The sequence below is a fragment of the Symphalangus syndactylus genome, chromosome 9 (assembly GCF_028878055.3).
Source record: "Symphalangus syndactylus isolate Jambi chromosome 9, NHGRI_mSymSyn1-v2.1_pri, whole genome shotgun sequence".
Classification (NCBI taxonomy): domain Eukaryota; kingdom Metazoa; phylum Chordata; class Mammalia; order Primates; family Hylobatidae; genus Symphalangus; species Symphalangus syndactylus.
In genome coordinates, this window is record NC_072431.2 from 48,769,710 (window position 1) to 48,787,640 (window position 17,931).

General features: G+C 35.7%; 1 protein-coding gene across 11 annotated transcripts in view; it reads left to right on the plus strand.

The window, feature by feature from the left end:
- Positions 1 to 17,931, plus strand: part of PRPF40A (pre-mRNA processing factor 40 homolog A) — a 62,636-nt gene that overhangs the window by 16,010 nt on the left and 28,695 nt on the right. For 10 of the 11 annotated variants that reach the window (XM_055292106.2, XM_055292107.2, XM_055292096.2 and 7 more), the window contains 3 exons: positions 7,339 to 7,419; positions 8,887 to 8,917; positions 11,607 to 11,623. In XM_055292106.2, coding sequence (XP_055148081.1) covers positions 7,339 to 7,419; positions 8,887 to 8,917; positions 11,607 to 11,623 — 129 coding nt within the window. The remainder of the gene's footprint in view (positions 1 to 7,338; positions 7,420 to 8,886; positions 8,918 to 11,606; positions 11,624 to 17,931) is intronic. The other variant, XM_055292105.2, reaches the window with a different exon arrangement.

Consider the following 17,931-nt stretch of genomic DNA (forward strand, 5'->3'; position numbering starts at 1 on the left):
ACTTTCATCCTCCAGAATATCCCAACCACCAAGGAAATACCTTGGTCTGTACACAGAGTTACCTGGTTGCTGCAGTATATAAGAATCCTTTCCCCAAGCTGCTGGCCTGTATCTTTTCTTGTTGCTGAGAGTCTGGGTTTATTTGTTGCACTGGGTGGGTTCTGACCTCTCACACTGAGGCCACTGCAACGAGGCAGTGGGATGCGCCTCCCCATGAGAAATGACCAGAGACCGGTTCCCCTGAGGAGAATGGGAATCCTGGGCAGGCCCCCAAATTGTTGGAAGTAAATGCTTGGTGTCACAAGGTGAAAATACACTCAGGCAAAAGTTTTCTCAGCAAGGCAATTTATTTCTGTAGAAGGGTGTGTCTCGCAGATGGAGCAATGGCAAGAGCACACCGGACAAGGGAGGGGAAGGGGTTCTTATTCCTAACAGCTGGTCCCTACTGTTGTGTCTTTCCCCTATTGGCTAGGGTTGGACTGCACAGTCTAAACTGACTCGGTTGGCTACTGTTTGTAATTGAACACAGATATCTAGGCGGGAAGGAGAAGACTATCCGTTATGGCGTAAGGCATGTCTAGGCTTGTCAGGGCATGTCAGGGCACGGCAAGGGCAGGAAGGATTAGTTACAGCATAGATAACTATAGAAACCAGAGAAACAAAGAACTAGAAGAACTGGGAATTAAAACCTTTTGAAGAGGAATTTACCATCTCTGTCATGATATTTTGCATTGGTGGATTTAAAAGGAAATCCACTTCTTCTTTCTTACTCAGTGAACTCAAAGTGGGAATATGAATCTTCTCCCAGTCTGAATGATTTTATTAGTCATGAAGGACTAGTGAACACTGTCTTGAGTTGAAATTCAGTTTGCTCTGTCTTAGGCTTTGATTTTTGTTTTTATTTTAACGAAATTCTTATATCTATCTTAGACTTTGATTTTTTTTTTTTTTTTTTTTGAGACAGAGTCTTGGCTTTGTCGCTAGGCTGGAGTGCAGTGGTGCGATCCCAGCTCACTGCAACCTCCACCTTCTGAGTTCAATCAAGTCCTTTGCCTCAGCCTCCCGAGTAGCTGGGACTACAGGTGCGCATCACCACACCTGGCTGATTTTTTTGTATTTTAGTAGAGACGGGGTTTCACCATGTTGGCCAGGATGGTCTTGATTTCTCGTGATCCACCCACCTTGGCCTCCCAAAGGGCTGGGATTACAGGCATGAGCCACCACGCCTGGCCAACTTTGATCTTTTTAAACAAAATTCACATTACATCGTGAATGGGATCCTTATCATTAGGTCTTAATCTTAAATTTAGGCTAAGACTTTTAAAACTAGCTTTTGATAAATGAATGAGCATTAAGTTCTTGTTTGCAAACACCCATTTGGACATGCAGAATCAAGAAAGTTGTTTCTTTGAAAAATGATTTTTCAGCAATCTTTAAGTCATCATGTATTTGTGATCATGTATTTCTTAGGTATAGAAAATTAGACCCTTATACTGAAATAAAGTATAAATATTTAGCTTGATATACTACTGAATCTAGCTTGAAAGACTTGGGGAAGGGGATAATAATGGTCTTGTGTCCTTGTATACTTTTGTCTAAAAGAAAGCTTTGATGACTTTTTAGAGTAAGTTTTAAAGTCATTCTATGACTTAATTGAGGCAGTACAATTTTTGTGTATCCCCAGTTATGATTAGAGCTTTTTAAAAAATAAAGTGATACAGTTTATTGTCATTTAGCTCTATTTGTAAATTGTGTCACATAATTTGTGTCAAGAAGAATTATAACTGTCACCATGCTTATATAAACTTTGAGAGATTCATATAGCGTATTGAATTTGATCCTCCTGACTGACAAGTAGATTGGCTAGATGGCTTGGATGTCCAGTTTACAAATGGGAATTGGAAGGCCTGGAGAGTTTAGTGAGTTATTCAGTGACATTGCAGAGCCAGTACTAAACGTGATCTTAATCTGAGATTGACTTATTAACCTGTATTGGTTCCTATTGAATATTATCATGGTTTTACAATATTTTCCCTAGATACCTTAAAAGAACTGAAGTATTTGAGAGCTAGATAAGGAATAGATGAGGGAAGGGACCTTGATTAAATGGAGAGCACTGATAATACCTATTATGTTATTTATTAAGCCCGTTTCTAAGTGTTCCATCTGTATTATCCCATTTGTTGTCTATAATAATCTTATCAGATGGGTAATGTTTTTTTTCATTGATGAAGAGTTTGAGGTCCAGAGAGGTCAAATAAATTAGCCCAAGATCACACCTTTGTTAACTGGGATAGGAATTCTGCCAGTCTGACTTCAGACTGCATTATCTATATATATCAGTATAAGATTATGTAATTGAGTTAATTTCGTTAGACCCTGAAGGGGTTGCTGTACTTCAGCAGTTCTAAATTCTGTAGGTTGAGAGAGTTTAGCAAATTTTGAATACTGGCACTTGTCTTATTACATGGTAAGGTTCTATTCTGCATGGTAACAATTTGTACAAATATTGTCTACCCTTTATCTAAATATTTCTTATCAAAAAATGATGTTTTGAATTTATATTGCTCTAGATCAGGGGTATCCAGTCTTTTGGCTCCCCTGGGCCATTTGGAAGAAGAATAATAGTCTTGGGCCACTCATAAAATACACTAACACTAACAATATCTGATGAGCTTAAAAAAACAGCCAAAAAAATCTGAATGTTTTAATAAAGCTTACAAATTTGTGTTGAGACACGTTCAAAGCTGTCCTGGGCCACATGTGGCCCATGGCCTGCAGGTTGGACAGGCTTGCTTTAGATGAAGAAGAAGTAGGTTAAATGATTTCCACAAAATGCCACCAGTTACTTTTGGTTGCTAAGGATATGCTTTAAACATAGATATTTCCATTTATTTCCAATTGAATGAATATTTAGTTCTCTTTAAAGATTTGGTTTGTGCATTTATTCAGGATTTTTGGCGTTTATTTGTATGTTCATAAAATAATTTAGTGGTATATGAGATAGTTGTTTTGAAATACTAAACAGCCTTTGTAGGTTGTACTTATCTTACAGAATTTTACTTTAGCACACTTATGAAGAACCCCGAGTAAAAAGGCAGATGTGAAACTTATTTGGATTATCAATTTGCTACTACAGGTTTGCAGCAAGAATGGTTTTTTAAAAACCACCAGATTTAGGAGTTAATATTTTTTTCAGGTGATTTTGTTTGTACTACTAGACAAAAGATAGGTCCAATTGTTTGTGATTTCTTTCCAGCAGGAAAACCTTTAGTGAATAACGAGAAGGAAAGAACTTGTGAAGTCCCCATGTGAAGTTCTTCACTTTTAAAGTGCTTTTTTTCATATCATGGTAAAATTGGACCAACCGAATTTCCACTTTGTAAAATTCACTCACTGTAGCATTGATATTGCTTCATTACTACTTTTTATTTTCATTTTTTAAAATATGTAGAGTGATAAATATGTTTGTTTATATCTAACATTAGAAACTTTCTGGGATGCTAAGAATGACTGAACAGGTTGTGTGATGCTTCCCTAGTGTTTTGTTCATTTATTTTTTATTTTCTTCAAACTGATGATTCTTCTGAGAACATCTTGATAATTAGTTTTATACTTATAAAAAGAATAGGAAACAGAAATGGTTTACATAGTGTAAATATACATATGGTTGGCCACTTATGAATTGTATAAAATATTATGTATCAGCTATGTTTTTTAAAGGTGCCAAATTGTTCATAATATTCAGAAGTTTAACATTTTAGGAAATTTAGTTTATGTCTCAAACAACTAAAAATTTTTAATTACAGCACTTTTACATATTTACCAAAGTTGTTTAAATGGGAATTTGTAAAGCAGTACATGGTTTTGATTTTATAGTATGCTTCACATTAGGTAAATATGAACTCTACCACTTTGTAGCCTTAAGAATGATGTGGCTCATGGAATTCATTGTGGCGTTATTGTAGCAACTAAGTTAATAATTTTTCACCTTTATTATTTTGAAGCAACATCCCATTTTCATTGAACTTAAATGGTGAGACACAGTATTACATTTGTGGGCCACATAGTGCCATATTGATAAATGACAGACTGCATACACAATGGTGCTGCTGTTAGATCATATACTACCTTATTTTTACTATATCTTTTCTATGTCTAGATATACAAATACTTAGCATTGTGTTACCGTTGGCTATAGTATTCAGTACGGTAACATGTTATAAAGGTTTATAGCCTAGGAGCAATATGTTATGCCATAATAGCCTAGATGTGTAGTAGACTATAACCATCCAGGTTCGTGTAAGTGCATTATATGATACACAATGATGATATCTCCTGATGACACAATTCTCAGAACATATGGTCATTAAATGACACATGACTGTATTTTATGTGCCCCTAAAAGTGGGAAAAAAAAAAAAAACCTAAATGGAAAATCTGAAACATTCAACAGATAAAGTTGAGACACCAAAGGGCTATACCCTCCATGGAAAGAAGAAGTATACCTACCATGCCAGAGGAGACAGTAAAGAAATTTGAATGTTTTAACTCTTATTGGGATGAGGGAGGAAAAAATCACTTCTGAGGAGTTGAGCCGTAGCCAGTTCTCATGAGTTTGCATCCTGTATTCCCATTAACAGTAAGAGTTATAGATAGCTTAGAAACTTTTAATGGTCTCAGATTGATGGTGCTGCCAAAGTGACTGGCATAAATCAACACAAATTCTTTAAAAGTTTCAGCTTCAAAGAAAGAGATTATAAAAAGTATATGTTGTGTATATCCTAGAATTGATAGAAAATGGGAATCATAACATTGCCACAAAGTAGATTTTTTAGACTTTGAAAAACAGACTTTTCTGGTATGCTCAGTCCTCTAAAGGAACTCTAAATTTCTCATATTCTTACAATAGTTTTTCATACAAAATACAGTATTTTGCATATTTGTGGTTTTGTTCTTTGGTTTTATGTAAACATCACAGTTTGGGTTTAAATTACATTAATGATCGATTTACTTTCAGGATATTCAGTTATATTTAATTTAGGACTTGCAGATTAGTTTGTCGGGTAAAACAAGACTAACTGGTCTTCACCCTCAGAATTTACAGAGATACCAAGGGAGAATGTAGCTTTTTATTTGACATTAAATCTCATTCTGTAATCAATACCATGATTTCCAGTCTAAAAGAACATTTTTGAGGTGTTTAAACATTTTAGGTATGGGAAGAAGGACAATTAAAGAGAGAACTCTGTCAAACTCTGTGTTCTTTAGTGATTTTCAAATACTGCCTACTGGAGGTCTCATTGGCCTGGTCTACTAAACTCTTAAATATTTGTTTTTTTGTGGCTTTGGTTTTAAATAAGATTTTATGTGTGTGATAAAGTCAGGATATTTCAATTGGAATTTATATTTATTTGTAAAGTCTGCTGCTACCATAAGAGAATGTTCTTCTTTTTTTTTTTTTTTTTTTTTTTTTTGAGACGAAGTCTCTCTCTGTTGCCCAGGCTGGAGTGCAGTGGCGCAATCTCAGCTCACTGCAGGCTCCGCCTTCCAGGTTCAAGTGATTCTCCTGCCTCAGCCTCCCAAGTAGCTGGGACTACAGGTGCGTGCCACCACGCCTGGCTAATTTTTTGTATTTTTAGTAGAGACGGGGTTTCACCCTGTTAGCCAGGAAGATCTCGACTTCCTGATCTCGTGATCCACCTGCCTTGGCCTCCCAAAATGCTGGGATTCCAGGAGTGAGCCACCACGCTCGGCGAGAGAACGTTCTATTGCATTATGCAGATTTTACTCAACTTTAAAAAATACCTTTAATTCTTACGAGAAGTTACTTTGATTGGTTTTTCTCTTCAAGTTTTCTGACCTTGATCTCAGTTTAGCTTAGAATTCTAGTTTTGGTTATGTTACTAGCTTTTGATTTTATATATAGGTTACTTAAAGTAGCAGGCAGTTTCTCTGTTGCCTGTCATGGATCTTGGTTGCTTTCCCACACAACCAGTTATCTGATTCAGCGTATTTTACATTGGCCTAAAGCAAATTAATTATGAGGATATATCTGTTGGTGGGAGATGTATGGGCTGGTAGTAAGCCTAGTTATAGTTCTTTCTCATTTGATTGTTGTATTTTTTCTCCTTACTTTGTAAATTATTTATCTGATTCTCTTAGTCTGGATGATGGAGGCTTGCCAGTGCTGCAGTTTTCAAATTCTGTACCTTAAAAAAAAATACATATTATTTGGACCACATTCCAAGTCAGCCACCACATTCTTATAGTCACAATTTTTGTCAAAAAGTTCTTGTTTAATGATGTTTAGACAGTTTATTGGTTGTTTTTAACCCATTAACTCCATGCTACTTTATTTTAATAGGTGCTTTAGCCTCGTTCAGCTTCATGGGTTGCTTTCACAAGGAATACAATTCAGTGTATGAATGTTCTTACATACCTTTAGAAGGCTTGAATCTATATGTTCCTGCTGGCCATATGCTTATTCTTTTCTGTTGTTCCTATTTTTCAAAATGTTCATTTACTTTGAAATTGTTTAATAACTGGTTACCTTGTTCCAATACCTGTGGTTATTGTATGTAATTTTTGTCCCCTTCTGAATTTCCATAGTTCTTCTTAATGGTCATTAAAATCCAAATTGTAACGTGGGATTATACTAATATAGACGAGCATTGGGTCAAATTCTTGAGAAACTTGTGTTAATTTTCAGGATTTATATTCCAACAGTAGAATTAATTCATAGATTTGAATGGTAGTTATTGGTAAACTAGATCGAGCTCCCAAACTAATATCTTCAGATATTTATGTATGTGCCTTAAGTTTTCTGTACATGAGAGGGGATAAATGACTTGTGATTTAAAAAGGGTTTTTTTAAATTATTTTTTAAGTCATTGTTTGGATATTAAGCACCTTTGATCTAGGATTTTGAAATGTGCCACATTATAAAATTTATTCAGTGCATATATTAAAAATCAAAGGTGAAAAATACAGAAAAAATTTTATCATAAATTCTCTTGCTCCAAAGAAGTGAGAAAAATATGAATGTTGTGTTATAACTAAAAGGAGATTAATTTTTTTTTAATTCAGGCTAGAAATAACATAATAGTCCAAACTTTTAAATTTACTTGTTAAAATAATTTTGACCATATATATAAACTGTGACATAAGTATTAAAATAGATTATCAATAAAGTACTTCATTCATTCAACAAGCACTTACTAAGCATACTATTCACATGGTATAGTGTTTAGTGGTTTTTAATCTTAAGTTATGGGATTCTTAAAGTCATATTAAGTGCTTTGGTCTTATGGTAACCTTTTTTTACTTTTGTTTTAGATGCCTGGAATGATGTCGTCAGTAATGCCTGGAATGATGATGTCTCATATGTCTCAGGCTTCCATGCAGCCTGCCTTACCGGTAATCATGTGAAAATAACTATTTTCTGTGAAGTAATGTTTTGATTGTTTGCTTTTATATATGGAATAATATCTATGTACTTTATAGGCAATCATGTTAGCTGTTGAAGTACCTCTGTAGTACTGTAATAAAATATGAGAATTACTGTGGACTTTCAGTTTCAGTTTCTTTTCTTTTCTTTGTTTTTTTGAGACAGAGTCTTGCTCTGTCACCCAGTCTGGAGTGCAGTGAGTGTTATGATAACAGCTCACCACAGCCACAACCTCGTGGGCTCAAGTAATCCTCCGACCTCAGCCTTCTGAGTAGCTGAGACCACAGGCACGTGCCACCATGCTGAGCTAATTTTTAAATTTTTTTTGTAGAGATGAGGTCTCCCTGTGTTGCCCAAGCTGGTCTCAAACTCCTGAGCTCAAATGATCCTCCTGCCTCAGCCTCCCACAGGGGTGACAGGCATGAGTCACTGTGCTTGTCCTGGATTTAGTTTCTGTAACTTCAATGATAGGCATTTACATTTTTTCCTATATTGATATTATATGTACATCCTTAATTATTAGGTTAATTCTGTATTAAGACCAGAATACTGAAAAGTATACATTGTGAGCCAGAAGCATTTTATTGGTCTGATAACATTTAAGTTTTAAAGGGTAAACATTTACTTCACTGAGTGCTAATTAAAAATTGGTATAATGTGATTTAATACTAGATTTAGAAATCAAGATTTAATTGGAAATCCACATTCTGAGACTTCAGCTGTCGCAAATTAATTAGAAAATCTATTGAACAGCCTTACCACCTCTGTTGGGTAGTATAGCAATATAAATTATTATGAAATTCAAGTTAGTTTAACTTCTTTATTCTTTATGTGGTTGTAATAAACAGATGTGGCATACTCCCTTGGGGTGCTAAGTTTGCAGTGTCTTTCCCAAAACCCTAAGACCAGATATATTTCAAAAATTCTTTATAATACTGGAAAGTAACACATTGCATATAATATGTAAACATTTCCTGTGGGGTCCAGGGCAATGCTGTCTAACTTAATAATGTTAATATTTTTGCAGCTAAACTAAACGGATATTCACTCTGAAGTGGGATAAATGAAGATTGTGGAGTTTCATGTTCATGTAGAGCAGGTTTTGCCACTATAGTGAGCTTTGGTACCATACTTGAAAAAAGTTGGTTTTCAGAGGGTTTTGGTTTCCAGAATTGTGGGTAAAGGATTGAGGACCTTGTGTACACTTGGTGACCATATAACATTTACACTAGTCCCGTAGCCTCAGTTGCTGATCTCTTTTACAATTTATAGCAAGCTCGGGGAACTAAGACCACTAAAAGTTTTGCTAAGAATCTGAGTCAGAGGCTTGAGGATTATACATAGCAGGTACTGATTTCACTGTGCTTTATGAGGAACTTACATAAAATACACTTTTAAAAAGATGAATAATACTAATTTCATTTTTCTTCTTACAGCCAGGAGTAAATAGTATGGATGTAGCAGCAGGTACGTATACTCTGTATGGTGGTATGTGTTAGACCTCATTTGGACAGTAGCAGCCCTATTATGAGGAGTAAAAGCAGTATCTCTTGGACTTTATATAACCTTCTGTTTCTTTTTTCCACAACAGGAAATTGGGATAGCATTGATAATTGAATTCTGTTTTTGTTGTTGTTTTTTTTGAGACGGAGTTTTTTTTGAGACGGAGTTTTTTTTGAGACGGAGTCTCGCTCTGTCACCCAGGCTGGAGTAAGTGGCGTGATCTCGGCTCACTGCAGCCTCCACCTCCTGGGTTCAAGCGATTCTCCTACCTCAGCCTCCCAAGTAGCTGGGACTACAGGCACATGCCCGGCTAATTTTTGTATTTTTAGTAGAGACAGGGTTTCACCATATTGGCCAGGCTGGTGTCAAATTCCTGACCTCGTGATCCACCCGCCTCGGTCTCCCAAAGTGCTGGGATTACAGGCGTGGGCCACCACACCCAGCGATAATTGAATTCTTAGGAAATTTTTACAGTTTTAGGTCAGGAGTTCTGGACCGAATTTGGTCTGCAGATATACTTTGGCCCACACAATGTTCTTCAATTTTGTAATTATTGCTAACATTTATAGTCTGCAGATTTTGAGTTTGAATTTATTTTGAAAAGTTGGATAATCTGACTATTCAATACTTAACAGTAGGCTGGGCGCGGTGGCTCAAGCCTGTAATCCCAGCACTTTGGGAGGCCGAGGCGGGCGGATCACGAGGTCAGGAGATCGAGACCATCCTGGCTAACACGGTGAAACCCCGTCTCTACTAAAAATACAAAAAATTAGCCGGGCGTGGTGGCGGGCGCCTGTAATCCCAGCTACTCGGGAGGCTGAGGCAGGAGAATGGCGTGAACCCGGGAGGCGGAGCTTGCAGTGAGCCAAGATCACGCCAGTGCACTCCAGCCTGGGGGACAGAGAAAGACTCCATCTCAAAAAAAAAAAAAAAAAATACTTAACAGTAGTCCTGTCAACGCAGTAGGTGCTCAGAGAGTATACATTAAATGAACTCTGATTGAGTTCATATTTGTACTCAGCAAACGCTAGAATGACGTAGTGGCTCCATTCTTTAGGTGTTTAGTCTGGGCTCTCCTTGGGGTTCTAGACTACTTCAGAGTTACTTTTCTGTCATCTCCTTGGCCCTTGTATTAATAGCCATTGGAGTAAATATCAGTTACCAATAACTGGCCATTTTGACTAGTGAGATTTTAATACATAATAGTAACGGCCGGGCGCGGTGGCTCACGCCTATAATCTCAGCACTTTGGGAGGCTGAGGCGGGCGGATCACGAGGTCAGGAGATCAAGACCATCCTGGCTAACAGGGTGAAACCCCGTCTCTACTAAAAATACAAAAAATTAGCTGGGCGAGGTGGCAGGTGCCTGTAGTCCCAGCTACTTGGGAGGCTGAGGCAGGAGAATGGCGTGAACCCCAGGGGGCGGAGCCTGCAGTGAGCCGAGATAGCGCCACTGCACTCCAGCCTGGGCGACAGCGAGACTCCGTCTCAAAAAAAAAAAAAAAATAGTAATGCCTCCAGTATCATGAATATATAGTTTTCCACATAAATTGATATTCCAGATGCCGAACTTTATCCCACGATTATGACAAGATATTTTTTGTTATAAACAGTATTGGTCGAAAGGTGTTGAAAATGTACTGTGTGCTTTTCTGTGGGTTCAAATGGTACTAAATTGATTTTTAAAGATGTTTCACAGATTTCATTATTTAAACTAAAATGTTCTGAAATACCTAGTACAATTATTTTCTTTTATTTAGATATCTAGAGCTGGGTATTGTTACCCTCAGTAATCCTGGAAAATTACACAATTTTTTTTTTTTAGTTTTAATAACTCTACAATTATTTTCTATAGTAGCTTCTTTTGAGTGTACTCAGTATATATGAACTTAGTTTTGTTGTACATACAATCTCCGTCTTCTTTTTATTTACATGTTTAAATTACTAGTTTCTAAAGTTTGAGATTATTATTAGGAGTTTTGTGACTAACATGCATTTCAAAATCCCTTAAGGAGTTTTCTGTAGTAGTATAGGACAGTACCATCTAATAGAACTTTCTGCAGTGATGGAAATGTTCTGTAATCGGTACTGCTTAATACAGTAGCCACTAGACACATGTAATTATTGTGTATTTGAAATGTGGCTGGTGCAACTGAGGAACTGAATTTTTAAATTTTTATTTAATCTTAATTTAAGTTTTAATTTAAAGGGATGTCTGGTGTCTGATCGCTACTGTATTGTACAGCACGATCTGTAATTTAGATAAAGTTACCAGGAATCTAAAGCTATAGAATCAATGGTTAGAGGTGTTATTGTGCTTTGGTAATATACTTAGTAGAGAAGGAGGAATAAGAAAGATAGTTACCTATTATAGTAGGGAAAAGAGAAACAAAAGGCAAAGTTGAATACTTATCAAACTGCCTCCAAGTGAGTTTATACATTGAAAGTTCAAACTCTGAAAATGTTTTGCATTATAGATGTTTATTTTGTGGGAAAGATAGCAAGCACATAGGTTATATGAGACAGTCTCAGAATCTTTAGAGAGGATGAGGAGGAATAAGTACTATGAATATATGAATAAATATTAAAGCTATTATGAAGGAAAGCATGATTTATCATGGTGTAAATGTTTGGCCTGTTTTTTATTTTTTAGGTACAGCATCTGGTGCAGTAAGTACTCTTTTAACCTTTGTAATATTTTAATTTTACTATACTTTAACCTACTTTACAGTTATTCTTATTTCTGTTCTAAGGATTGTCTGCTAAATCTTTACATTAATCCATAGTTTTCCCTTTTTTTTCTATGACAAGGATTGAAAAATTGATTTATTTTAAAATCTGGTTTTGGTGGGACTTAATGAGAGATGAGAATTACGTGTATCAACTTTTAAAAGGATTTAAATTCTTCTCATCACAATTAGAAGGGAAGCAGAACTTGTAGGTACACAGTGCTTAACCTAGTAATTACAAGTTAAGCGTTACATTAGGAGATAATCTTTTTTTGAGACACAGTCTCACTCTGTCACTAAGACTGGAGTGCAGTGATGAGATCTTAGCTCACTGCAATCTCCACCTCCCGGGTTCAAGTGATTCTCATGTGTCAGCCTCCCGAGTAGATGGGCTACAGGCACCTGCCGGCATGCCCGACTAATTTTTATATTTTTAGTAGAGGTGGGGTTTTGCCATGTTGGCCAGGCTGGTCTTGAACTCCTGGCCTCAAGTGATCTGACTGCCTTAGCCTCCCAAAGTGCTGGGATTACAGGCGTGAGCCACAGTGCCCGACAGATGTTAGATGATAATTTTATTTATTTATATATATATATATATATGAACATTTATGTACCTTAATTTAAAAAACCCTTTTGCTATACCTTCTTAACACCGTGTTAGAAAGAAAAATGGAATATTCAGAATAGCATTGATTTTTATTTAGGAAAGGAGAGAATAATATTTAAAGATAGCTATTTTATGCTTCTTGATATTAGCCCATGCTTTAGCTTCAAGGATTTTTTTTTTAATTTTGCTATTCCTTAAAGATCAATGAAAGGAAGAGTTTTGTTTATAATCTCACTTAATCATAACGTTCCTGAGAGGTAGCTGTTACGCTACTGTTACAATTAACGGAATTGATTGCAAATATGTTATTTTCGCATTTGGGGAGAAAATTTTAAAATAAGAATTTTATTTAAATGTTTTTAAAACATTCTTGTGTCTTTTGCCTTAAAAGTTGAATGGTTGCAAAATATCCTTTTTTTTTTTTTTTTTGCTTGTTTGTTTGTTTTGAGACAGAGTCTCACTCTGTTGCCCAGGTTGGAGTGCAGTGGCTTACTGCAACCTCTGCCTCCCGGGTTCAAGCAATTCTCCTGCCTCAGCCTCTTGAGTAGCTGGGACAACAGGCATGTGTCACCATGCCCAGCTAATTTTTGTATTTTGTAGAGATGGGGTTTCACCATGTTGCCCAGGATGGTCTTGAACTCCTGTCCTCAAGTGATCCGCCCACCTCGGCCTCCCAAAGTGCTGGGATTACAGGCATGAGCCACTATGCCCAGCCCATTTGGTATTATTCTACTATAAGTACCTGCTTTTATTTTTGAGAAAGGATAACTTAATGGTTTGTTCGTTTTCTTATTTAAATAATGCAGGCTCATTGGGAGGAAAACAAACCAGACATAAGTTAAAAAGAAAGTAAAATTTATCCTTAATTTTTTGACCATGAGGGAACCACCACCATTAATATCTTATCTGAAGATCTTTTTGCATGTTACTTAAGCATAGACAAATACATACACATTTTACATAATTGGTTCACGTTATATATGCTTAAGTTGTTAAATACACTTTTTCTTGTTTAAAACTTTATTGTGAAAATCTGTGTAAGTTCTTTAATGTAGATGTAATTTTTTAAATGACTTTATAAAGTATTCTTCGCCATAGAGACACATTAAACCATTCACTTATTAATGGAAATGCAGTTTACATGTAGGATCCCCTCCCAATTATGAATTTTTTTTTTTTTTTTTTTTTTTACACCTAAGAAGGATTCCAGGAATAACATATTTGGGATGGAGAGTATGTAACTAGTCATGTTGTTTTTCAAGAATATAAAAGACATATCTAATACTGGTGTAGTAACGTGTCTTTTTCTTCAAGAATCTCTAGCAGTAATAGTCAGTATCACTCATTTGAATTTTAGTGAGTGGACATGAGTTTAAAGTGATAGTTTTTCTTTGACTCTTAATGAAATTGAACATTTTATTTGATATTTGGATTTCTCTTCTGTTAACCTATCCCTGTCCTTTCTTGTTTTTAGGTTGGGTTATTTTTTATTTTTTCTTGTAAATTTCATTTTAAGAGTTTTTCAAATGTTATTGATGTTAACCCTTTAATAATCATGAATTTCAAATATTTTTCTTAGTCTGTCATTCGTCTGTTGATTTCACTTTTAATGATCTTGCCACACAACCTTTTAGTATGTTAATGTGGTAATTAGATAGGTTATCGTTTAGCTAATGAGTTTATTGAAATTTTTACAAAGGTTTCTTCATTCTTATATTTTTTTGGAAGATTCTTACTGCTTTTTTTTATCATTAAGCGTTTGATTCATCTGGAATATCTGTCTATAAGATGGATAGCCAGTTGTGTCAGCTATCAAACCATTTTTTCTGGCTTTAATTGAAAGCTCTTTATTGTCGTATCTTAAATTCTCACATATTCTGGGATTTATATCTGTGTTTCGTTTTCCACTGCTTATTTCTATTTGTGTTTTTCTAAACCAGTATTAATACTTTTCCTGGCCAGGTGCAGTGGCTCACACCTGTAATCCTAGCACTTTAGGAGCCCAAAGTGGGAGGATTTCTTGAGCCCAGGAGTTTGAGATCAGCTTGGGTAACATGGTGAAACCCCATCTCTACAAAAATACAAAAATTAGCCAGGCATGGTGGCACACACCTGTAGTCTCAGCTCCTTGGGAGGCTGAGGTGGGAGAATTGCTTGAGACCAGGAAGATCGAGGCTGCAGTGAGCCGAGATCACACCACCACCGCACATTAGTAGGGAGACCCCATCTCAAAAAAAAATTTTTTTTTCTTTGTTAAGGGGTATGTTTTTCTTGGTTTAGGTTTATAGCAAAATTAAGTGGATAGTTGAGTTCCCAGATTATACCCCCCGCCACAGGTAACTTACTGCTCTGCCACACTGTTAGCATGTCACCACAGATTTGGTACATACGTTACAGTTGGTGAATATACATTGACAAATTGTTACCATCCAAAGTACAGTTTATACCAGGGTTCACTGTTAATATTGTACATTCTATATATTTTGACAAATGTATAATGAATATGTATGTATCAGCCCTTGCAGTATCACACAGAATAGTTTCATTGCCCTAAAAATCAGTGCTCTGCCTATTCATTTCTTCCGCCTCTACTCCAGCAACCATTGTTTTTGTTTGTTTTTCTGCCTCCATAGTTTTGCTTTTCTAAGAATTTCATATAGTTGGAATCATACAGTATGTAGCCTTTTCAGATTGGCTTGTTTTACTTAGTAATATGCATTTAAGTTTCCTGCATTGTCTTTTTATGGCTTGATACTTCATTTCTTTTTCTCCCTGAATAATACTCCATTATCTGGATGTACCACACTTTATCCATTCATGTACTGAAGAACGTTTTGGTTGTTCCCAAGATTTGGTCATTTTGAGTAAAGCTGCTATAAACATCCATGTGCAGGTTTTCTGTGTGAACGTAAGTTTTCAGCTAATTTGGGTAGATAATAATAACAAGGAGCACTATTGCTGGATTGTATAGTAAGAATATGTTTAGTTTTGTTAAGAAACCTTGAAATTGTCTTCCAAAGTGGCTGTACCACTCTGAATTCCTAACAGCAATGAACGAGAATTCCTGGTGTACCACACCTTCACCAGCATTTGATAATATCAGTGTTTTGGGTTTTTGCCATTTTAGTAGGTATATAATGTGGTATCTTGCTTTAATTTGTGGCTAATTATATGTGATGTGGAGCATCTTTTTATTTGCCATCTTTACATCTTTGGGAAAGTGCTTCTTGGATCTTTTGCCTATTTTTTAATCAGATTGTTTTATTATTGTAGAGTTTTAAGATAACAGGTTTTTATCACGTAAGTCTTTTGCAACTATTTTCTCCCAGTTTGTGGCTTATCTTCTGATTCTTCAGACTATCTTTAACAGAGCAGAAGTTTCTAATTTTAATAAAAACTAAATCTGTTATTTCAGCCCATCAGTTATTTCATGGACTGTACCTTTGGGGAACTTTTTTTTTAATGAGCTATCCTTACTGCATTATGATCAGAAAGTACAGTCTCTAAGATGTAAAGTTCTTTACAGTTTATTAAAGCTTCATGTATGTTCTTGTTCAGGGCTAGTTTTTAAGAATATTCTGTGTGCTATATAAAGTTACTTTGTTATTCCTGCATCTTGGCATGTCTTTCATCTGCTTGGATCTACATAAGAAGATAGTGAATTAAAATCTTTAACTAGAAAAGATGAGTCATCTGTTTCTCCCTGTATTTTTCTGTTGCCTCTCTCTGAATTTCAAGGTTAAATTGCCATATGCATATGTGTTTAGGATAATTTTTGATCTGTTACTTTTTACCAGTATATAGTCTCCCACTTTTCCGTTACGATTTTTGTTTTAAATTCTGTTTAGGTAAGGTAAATAGGTACCCTATTTTTAAAGTTTCTGTTTGCTTTGTAAAAATGTGTTACAAGCCTGGGCAACAAAGTGAGACCCTGTCTCTACAAAAAATAAAAAATTATCCCAGCATAGTGGTGTGTGTCTATAGTCTCAGCTACTCAGAAGGCTCAGGAGGGAGGATCTTTTGAGCCCAGAAGCTTGAGGCTGCAGTGAGCTGTGATCGTGCCACTGCACTCCTTCCTGGGCAACAGAGTGAGACCCTTTCTCAAAAAAAAAATGAAAAAATTGTTACATTGTGAGTACAGTATTTCTCCTATTTTTATTTTAACCTAGTTATCGTCTATTCAGATTAATTTGTGTATTTGTCTTGTAACCAATGACATAACTAGATTTCACTAGAATTTTATATGTATAAAAATAGTAAAGGCAAGAGAACTTTACTTCTCCAAAATTTACACCAGTAATTTCGTTTTATTGCTGTGGTATATTTGCTAGAATTTTAGTGATTCCAGGCATGTTTTTGTGATTTTAATGGAAGTGGCTTTAGGGTGATAACTGATTGCCTTTTAATCATTTAGGTTTTTTATTTCTTAAATTATTTCATTTGAGCATTTTGTTTTTTTTTTTTATTTTTCGAATACTTGTGAACTTAGTTTTCTGGGTGTGATTTGATCATACAAAGTTTAATAGTGGGATCACGTATTTTTTTTATTTGATTAGATAGTGGAAATAATTTCTGTAGATTTTCTAATATTGAACTACTCTTGCACTTCTACAGTAAATTCTGCTTGGTCAGAGTGTATATGTTGTTAAATTTAAATTCATGATGCTCTTTTGGTATCTTTTCTGCTTCTTGTTAATTAATGGAGAGCATTTCATCTTTTTTTCCCCATAATCTGAAATCATGATGTAACATTGCAATTCTGTGTTCTTTAAAGGTTGTATAACATTCTGCTGCGGAACCATCTGGTTTTGTATCTTTCTGTTGTGTCTGTGTTGTTGGGATGTTCAAGTGTGATGTGCTTTTTATGGGGTCAATTTTGGTAAAGTGATTTGCTTGGAAATCATTTTCTCTAGGTTTTGATTGGTTGTAAATCTGTATCTGTGATTGTATTTTTCCTCAATTATGTTTATTTTTTGGCTTTTTCTTTTTCTTTCTTTTTTTTTTTTTTGAGACAGAGTTTTGCTCTTGTTATCCAAGCTGGAGTGCAATGGTGTGATCTTGGCTCACTGCAACCTCTGCCTCCCGGGTTCAAGTGATTCTCCTGCCTCAGCCTCCTGAGTAGCTGGGATTACAGGCATGCACCACCACGCCTAGCTAATTTTTTGTATTTTCAGTAGAAATGGGGTTTCACCATGTTAGCCAGGCTGGTCTTGAACTCCTGACCTCAGGTGATTTGCCCGCCTCGGCTTCCCAAATTGCTGGGATTACAGGTGTGAGCCACCATGCCTGGACGGCTTTTTAATATTTTCCTTATTTAGAGTAGTGAGGGGATTTTTCTATTCAGTGTTTGGATTTAGCCATTTTTTCTTAGTTTTCATAAATTCAGCTTATACATTGTACAAATGTGTGTGTGTATGTGTTTGTCTCCATGACACACAGAAGGTTGAGTTTGAGTATATTGAATTTCTTTAAAACTGTGTCTTGTTGACTAGCTTTCTCTGACTCTGAAGAGCTTATTACTTGTGATAGTTACATGGGTATGCTTTTTTTCCTTATGCCCAGTTTTCTTTGCATTTCAAATGATTTTTCTGTATATATTTTTGCCACTGTATCATTTGGCACTGCATTTTAGACATTTTCTA